The 8,582-nt window shown below is 33.3% G+C and overlaps 1 protein-coding gene across 2 annotated transcripts; it reads right to left on the reverse strand.

The window, feature by feature from the left end:
* Positions 1-784: 784 nt before the first annotated feature.
* LOC107893376 (kinesin-like protein KIN-7B) lies at positions 785-6,891 on the reverse strand. Of its 2 annotated transcripts, none has more exons than XM_016818353.2 (15): positions 6,642-6,891; positions 6,156-6,404; positions 5,432-5,521; positions 5,241-5,341; positions 5,047-5,160; positions 4,885-4,966; positions 4,705-4,772; positions 4,258-4,317; positions 4,050-4,174; positions 3,750-3,948; positions 3,031-3,168; positions 2,801-2,890; positions 1,766-2,671; positions 1,379-1,686; positions 785-1,188 (listed from the first exon to the last, which is right to left on the reverse strand). In XM_016818353.2, exons 2-15 carry the CDS (start codon positions 6,385-6,387, stop codon positions 861-863), a joined length of 2,841 nt encoding a protein of 946 aa, XP_016673842.2. In that variant the 5' UTR covers positions 6,388-6,404; positions 6,642-6,891; the 3' UTR covers positions 785-860. The 2 variants fall into 2 exon arrangements, with proteins under 2 accessions (XP_016673842.2, XP_016673841.2); XM_016818352.2 differs by having other exon boundaries at positions 3,750-3,951.
* Between the last annotated feature and the right edge of the window lie 1,691 nt (positions 6,892-8,582).

Below are 8,582 nucleotides of genomic sequence, written 5' to 3' on the forward strand. Positions count from 1 at the left end.
AGTTTATTATTAAAATTAACAGGTCACTCAATAAAAAAAATACAAAATAATCATTGAATTATTTAAAAAATTATATGTTTTTGTCTTTTGGTTAAAATACATTGATAATGTTTATTTTCTTTATTTCAATCATTCAAAAAAATATTTTATATAATATATATTATTCATTTTTGATTAATATAAAAAATAATAGTTCAAAAAATACATTACTAATATAAAAAATATATAATATATATTATTTGTTTCGGTTAATTATTTGATTTTGAACCGAATGAACCGATAATCTAAATTTTAAAAAATTATTAACCGATCTACCAAATTAAATTTGATCGGTAGTTGGTTCTGATATGAAGGTTCTTGATTGTTGAGATAGTAGGAACTTGGTTGATTAACCATGGAATTAGCCATTACATGCTGCAACAGGAGAGCAATTGAATAACAACTTATTCCAAAGCATCAACCCCTTAAATAATTGTACCTAATGCTAGTTCTGACTTCAAGTTGCTTGGCTTGATGGAGTCTCTGTTGGTTTCAAAACTATAACTCAATTAAACAGTAGCATGGAACAATAAAAAAATCAATATGACTTATTTAATTCAGTCATTGGGAAATATTTGAACTGATCAAAAAACCAATTGAATCGATAAAAAACCGGATTGAATCCCGAGAATTGTCTGATCGTTTAACCTCTCATATGATCTTTTCAACATTTTCAAAGATCATCCGTCATTTTTTTGCATAACATTTTGAAGGTAAAAAAATTGACATGGCAACAGGGGTTAAATGACAAAATAAACCCTATTTAATCAAATATAACAAAGAATCAATAGCTATAAAACATGTTATTTTATTGTTTTTTTTTACAAATGCAAGAGATTGGAAATCAAATTCCAGCCCATCCATGACTTTTTATCAGAAGGGGTAACAAAGTTTAGTTCAAACATCTCTTTGCTAAGATGTTCACCTGACTCACAAAACCCAACCAGCTTGGCCACCAACTCGGCACTCTCTTGCACATGTTGCATGTTCAGTGGGTCAGTCCATAATTTGTTAACCAATTGCAGTCTCCTTTGTTTGCCTACTGCTGGAACATCCCATTTCAAATACAGCAATTCCCTTTCTTCTACTGTCAGTTTTGAGCTCACCCTCTTTGCTAGATACTCTCTTTCTTGCTTCAGTGCTTTGATGCTGCAAGTTTTCAACACATACAACAACATGAGTATGGCTGTATTTGGAGTGTGCTTAAAGGGTTATATTTCTTTATGCATGTCTACATATGCGTTCGACATGAGGCTCAAACATGGTTAAGAGTTTTCATACAAGGAACAATCATGGACACAAGTCTGAATCTACAGGTAGTAGAAACGACTTAACTAACCTTGATGCAACTAAACCTGCCGGTTCATCGCCTAAAAGAGCTGGGCTAGCATTGCCAAGCTCTGCAAACTGCTGCTCCAACCATGTCAACCTTCTAAGCTCAACTTCCATATATATCTGATCAGCTGGGTCTCCCCTGAACAGCAAATAAAACTGTGTACGATGTATGATTGAAACATGGCACAAGTGCCATAACATGACAATCTGCTTCCTTTGATCCTCGAACACCATGTGCCATGGCATCGGGGATTGAAGACCACTTTCTGCATCATCTGTTCCAGACTCCTTTGCTTCTTCCAGCTCCAACACCTAAGCAATGGTGGAGTTAGAGACATTTTTTTCGAACAAAATATCAATAACAAGATGTTTAAGTGTTAAGAGTTCTCACCTGGCAAACCAGAAGCTGCTTCTGATATTGTAGCTTTGCAACTCGTTCTTTCAACTCAGTGACGTAAGATCTGATGCTGCGTATGTTCTCCTCAGCTGCATTCTTGAACATCCTCTGCATTTTCTTAACATCAACTGAATTGGTTTGCTTCGTAGCCGGAGCTCCCTCTCTAGATGAGACCTGTCTAGCATCAGCCTTTGAAGGAGGAGTTTTAAACGAGCCCGGCGATTTATGGCTGCGAGAGGAGACATTTTCATTATCCTCAGGGGCCTTGTTCTCAATATCTTGTTCCATTATCTTATGAGATGAAGATAATGGCGAGCATGGAGCCCTTATTATATTTTGCATGTTCGTGCTGTTCTTCAACGTGAAAGGAAGAATTTTCTTTTTCTTCAACTGGGTCTTAAACTCAGGCGTCTCTTCACCATTCGAAATAGATGAAACCAGAATGTCTATAGATTTCTGAACATTCTCAAGCTTCTTCTCTAGTGATTCAATAGTGCACCCTTGAGAGTTTAACCGAGTAATCTCTTCTTTCAAGTTAGCCCCATTCCCTATCATAACATCTTCAGGAATAGAGCTAATTGCCTGCATATCCTTGATTTCGAACAGCATCTTTGCTATTGCTTCAGCAGTTTCTTTATTCCCTAATCTATGGGAAGAAACTTCTTTATGTAGTACTTCAAGTGCCCGATTTGCTTCCTCACCAAGCTGTCTCTGTCGCTGCTCGAGCTTCCGAATTTCATGCACAAGCATGGATGGATCTGTTGATGTAGCTGACTTCCTTAGTGTCGAATATCTTCCAACTGTTTTCCTAGGCCGAGCATCCGGAGAGCCTGGAACTGGTTCACTATCAAAAGAGAGACATCTAACTCCTTTGCTAGAAGGTCCACGTTGATTCAATCCCTGGAAACAACATAACAAGATTGAGAATTGCAAAATGATGGAACTGAACATTAGTGTCAGACACAGGTATACTTAAAAAAAAATGAAAAATCCTAATAACATATGACACGATAGTTGGCTAATATTTACCTTTTGTACCTTGCGTGCTTTTCTTTCTTGTTCTAGCTGGGAATGTGCAATGTCTCTCTGGCGCTTTAACTCTTCCATTTCCCTCTCCATCTGTAAGTTATCTTTTAACAGTTAAATTACAAAGACCACAATAATCCTTGTACTAACAACTCTCATAAAGAAGTGTTCTTTTTTTTTTTCCTGCTTTCTTCGTAGAACATAAGGAAGAATCGGAGTAATGTAATCTATACCTCTTGGATTTTCAATTCCTTTTCCATCAATAAAGATTGTAAGCATGAGGCAGAAGTAGGCTCCGGACTTCGTAGTTTAGCTTCAAGCCTTGCCACTTCTTTCTGCAAATGCTTTACTAATCTTTTGTCTGAAATAATCTGCAAAGAGAGCTCAGAAAGAATAATAAAGAAGTTTGTCAGAAACAATTTAAGTTATCAGAATGAAGAGCACAATGTGCCATGCAGAATGCATCATACAAAGTGATACTCTGTTACTTGAACCTAGTTGTTTGCGATATGGGTACGTGTGCTATGCAGATATCTCCTGTTTTTAAAATTATCTAATCCTTGGAGGTTAATATCACATACACTTGTCAGACATGGATACTTAAACAGGAAGTCAGAACAACATAGATGATACATCAAATTTGTGAAGCTATTTGGCACACCAAGCTGACAAGTATACCTAATATTGTTTGTTTATAATATAAGCATGCTTTAGACATGTAACTCGATAGAATAGTTTCATCAAAAGCAGAAAATCTAGATCAGAGTTCCTTAACCAAATAATCCCCCTAGAACAAAACAGAGCTAAGTGTCATCTACGGCATGGAGTAGATCTACCTGTACATATGCTTTCTTATACTCTACCGTTCTCTACTCTAGTGTAAGCAATCCAATAATATAACATACAGAAATTGGAACATACTAATTTTTGCTAGTTATATCTATGATCTTACCATGTTTACATGAGCATTGTTGATTACTTCCTTTGCACTAGTTGCGAAAGTGAGAGTATTCCTAGTTTGCTCGACATGACTTAAAGCTGGACTTATTGTACATATGATAGCTGTTCGAGCGTTCCCCCCAAGTGAGTTCTGCAGTATTCGTGTAAGTTTTGAATCTCTATATGGTATGTGACCACTTTTTTTTCCACCACTGCTACAAAACAAACCAAGTAAACCTGTGACCCCCAGTTTCCTAAAAAAACATACGTTTCGTGTGAAGTGTCTTTCACGGATCAGATGGATTTAGCCTACCTTAGCTTTCTAATCACTGTTGTGAGTGTCAACAAGCTGCGATTAATATGACTACCTTCCTTTAATCTTACACCATCAGCATTTGTCTGAGAGACACGTTCACTCCCTGCGAGGTCTACAAGATTCTGCAATATTTGTCTTTTGGTCAAACTAATATTTTTTTACCAAGAATGTAAAAAACAGCACAACAAAGAATTATTAAACATACCAAACTTGCTAAGAAAGACTTCACACATTCCGTATTTTCCCGAAGACTACTTTCAATTGTCTGCAAAGAGTAATGATCCAAGCACAGTAATATTTCACTTCACTCATGGAATATAATTTTCATGCACAAAGCATGAGCAAAATGTGCAAGCTTGTAGGTGAGAGAGAGATAGAGGCTCTTTGGTTGATTAAAAGACAAATCTAAAATATAAACTTTGTATCCATATAACCAACTTCTAGTAGGACTGAACATAAAAAAAAGTCGAGAAAACAGAAGATCGATTTCTGGTTTGGTTTTTAGTTCATAAGTTAAAAAGAAGGTAATTATTCGAACCAAACTATTTTTTTAGTTTTTATAATATCAAAAAAATCTTTTATTCCTAAATAAGTTAAAGAACCCTAATAAAAGTTTAAAATGGAGGAGGAAAAAGAAATAGTTCTGTCTTACCAGCCTGATAATCTGATGAGACCTTGAGCTTTTATCGTTCAAAGCTGTTTCTCCCACCTGCCGTTGTGCTGCAGAATCAAGTATAAAATGTTCATGATTACGCACAAGTGTATGTCATTTTAACTAACAAGATAGATAAATAAATAAATCAATAATTACATCTAATAATTATAAAATTACCTTCACAAATGCCAATTAAGTGCTTCAAATGCTGGCTGTCCTTGACCACTTCTTCAACAAGTTTTTCCACAATGGTACCTTTCTGCATTTTGCAAAAAATAAAGTTTCAAGCAGGAAAAACTAAAAGAAAGGATTCACTTTAATAAAGCTACTTTTATGTACCTCAGGATCATCCAAAAGTCTTAAGCTACCAGAATCACGATTCAAAAGGTCTACAACTGTCTCATTGTAAATCTCCATTGCAGAAAGTTTCAAAACAAAGTCTCTCTCCTGAGTCTGTATGATTGACATTCTTAAAAGTTATGATAAAGAGCAAAAAACCGAAACTGTTATTTACTTATCAAATTGTAACTTACATTTTTTATGTGTTCATAGATATCCTTCACAGCATTTTCAGTAATTCCTCTCATTGTGAATGTCTTCCCACTACTTGTCTGCCCATATGCAAAGATTGTTGCTGTACAATGAAAAAAAGTATTAAACACCATTTTTTTCAAGGCCGCTTGGTTCTAATGACTACGAAAAGAGAAGCAAATTTAAATCTAACCATTAATTCCTGTAAGAGCAGATAAGGCAACATCCTTAGCCCCATCTTCGTAAACCTTTCGAGTAGTGCTCGATGGATCAAATACTCTATCTGCCACATTTATTTTAGCCAAAGTTAGAAAAGAAACAATAATGAAAGAACTTAATTCTCACTTTCTCAGCAACCAATCAAACCTATGTTACTCAAACTTGGGTATTTCTAGCATATACCAATATATGTCTAACATGGCTATATTCAAACATTTCTAAGTTTTGAGACTATAGAGAGAACACCGGTAGAAAAATGAAAAGTGAAGCAACATATATCAATCCCCAAATCCACCCACCCGCCATTTCTTAATTCCTCATTCATTTAGTAGACCTGTCAATTGGGCGGGTTGAGTTAATTTTTGGTTGAATCAATCTCAATCGGGTTAGTTTAGATTTTAAGATTCTTTGGAACATTTCAGTTCCGGTTTTTTTGGTTTCAGACCATTTCAGATTAGAATCAGTTACAGGTTTTTTTTGGATTCAGACCGTTTTGGATTAATATCAGTTTCCATTTTTTGGATTCGAACCGTTTGAGCGCGTTTGAGTTTGAGGGTCAAGTCAAATCAAATCGAGTTCATCAAGTTTGGGTTCAGGTTGATGATGTGAGTTTCGCGCTCAGATAATAAAAATATCGAAAAACCAGAACATCATTTAAAATGCAGAGCAAATTTACAATAATATGAGAGATAAGATACCAAAGCTGTACTGATTAGCGGGGCGTTCATGATTAGGATTCTTGAAAACGATGGTATGGTCATCCACACAATCCCAAGCAATAAGATCATACATTGCTTGTTCTCTCTGATTCAACGGTCGCATCCGAACCGTCACCAGAATCCTCTCCTCCCGAACCTTAGGTCCTCCTCCGGGAGTCATCGCCGGAGTCCTTTGGACCTTACACAACGGCGTGGCTGGTGTCCCAACCATCTTCCAATCTAATCTCACTGTAAAATACACATAAAAAGAATATACGCTTTAAAAAAAAAATCGGAATCAGCTTAAAGAACTTCAAGATTCTAATCCAAAATCCATCAAGAAAAATAGATCAAACATTAAATATCAGTGAGATCAAACATCTATAAAAGGTAATATTTTTAATTTGCTTTCCATTTTTTGCTATTTTGCACTTTAAATCTAACTTTTTCACAACGATCCAACCAAATAAAAATAGAAACACTTACAGTCAAATCCAAATTCTTCGTAAATTCCAGTTCTTGGAAATCAAGATTTCAACAAATGCAGATAAATACACACGCGATGTTTAGTGGAATTCAAACTCAAATGCTCTCATTTAGCGTTTGTAAGTAATGATAGTTTTTTTTTTTTCTTTTTTGGATTTGTTCTGTAAAAGAAAGAAGATGAAGAACGAGGCAATGTAACGGATACTTTATTTATTTTGTTTTTTACTTTAATATTTTTTCCGTTCTGTGCGCGGCGCACCTGAAGGGAGCCAGTAGCCGGTATAAATTTGAATTTGGTGGGGTCCGTTTTCCCTAACCATTTGGGACCGATGTGGAGCCCACTTGAGATTGACCGATTGATAAAAATGTTAAGGCCCAAATTGGCTCCAATTGTTAATTTTATTTCCGGCCTCGAGTCTCAATAATTTGGATCCCTTGTTCACTTTTATATTGAGTTATTATATTTAGAGTGATATGGTGGAGCAAGGTTTTAATAAAATCTTAAGTTATTTTTTAGGTTTGAGTCTGGTTTAATTCAAAAATTAGGTCTAAAATTTTATTTAAATTTGATCTTGATAAAAATGTTAAAATTTAAATTTGGTTCGGTCCAATTAGTCCATATTATTTTTTATATTTTTATATTTATATAAAAATAAATTTAAAAATATAATACACTAAAAATATTAAAATAAATGTTTCTCAACAAATTAAAAATAACATTAAATTAGGTACAACTTAACAAACAAATAACTCTAAAGTAGTGGCAAAATTAACTACAAAACAAAAGTTATACAATATCCAAACAAAATAGTTAGAGGCGAATCTAGAGGGCTAGTAAGGGTCCCGAACCCCCTAAAATGTAAAATTACTATTTAGGCCTTTAATTTTTTTTTTAAAAAATTTAAATTAGTAAAGGTAAAATTACACTTTGGCCCTCTAAAATTATAAAAATTCTATTTAATCCTTTAAAAATTATAAATATATAAACTATAAAAAAATTAAAATTTCATTTGGCCCCCCTAAATAATTGTTCTGGCTTCGCCCCTGAAAATATTAGCGATATAATAATGAAATGACACCAAAACAGTGACAAAACATCAACAGTTTTTTTTTCTTTTCAAATTTGTTCTGAGCCAGTTCCAAGCAAAAAAAAATTTACTTGATCCATGATTAGGTCTAATTATATTGTCAACTATTAATTTTATTTTAATTTTTAATATTATTTAAATATATATGATAACTTTTTGAATTTTAATAATAGTGGATCAAATAAGATCGATAATTAAAGTATTTTGCATTTGCATTTGAATTTATTTTATATAAATTATTATATATCTACACAACTCTTTTTTAAGATTAATTAATATATTGTTGATAATACTTTAAAATATATATAGTTGATAACAATATGAATTAGTATTTGATATATTAGTTGTGGTGATATATTTTGATATATGAGTTCTCAATTTTAGTATGGGACTCGAGATATCAATATTCTATTTTATTTACAGGTTTTGTCTTTTAATTTTATCTAAAACTTAAATAGATTCACAGAATAATTTTACCGAGAGCTGGTAAAAATACTTTTCGTTTTATAAACTTTTTTATTATCTCAAGTTGTTAATAGAACTCAAAAATAAAATCGAATATAAATATTCTACCTTTAATATCAAATTTATTTAGAAACTTTTTTCTCGAAAAATCAAAATCTCTCAACGATATTTATAGAGAATTAAGTGATGCAATTCCAAAGTAAATAAAAGCAAAAGCTTTTGTGTGAACGAAAAAGAAAACATTTTTGTACATAGAATATGGGGTATTGTCTACATTTTTTTGAAACAAGTCCCATCCAAACAAGGTGGAATTCCAATAGAAATTAGCAACACTGTTGCAATAGGTTATAGCTTGAATTGCAATTCCATATTTATTAATTTCATTCAA

The sequence above is a fragment of the Gossypium hirsutum genome, chromosome A13 (assembly GCF_007990345.1).
Source record: "Gossypium hirsutum isolate 1008001.06 chromosome A13, Gossypium_hirsutum_v2.1, whole genome shotgun sequence".
Lineage (NCBI taxonomy): Eukaryota > Viridiplantae > Streptophyta > Magnoliopsida > Malvales > Malvaceae > Gossypium > Gossypium hirsutum.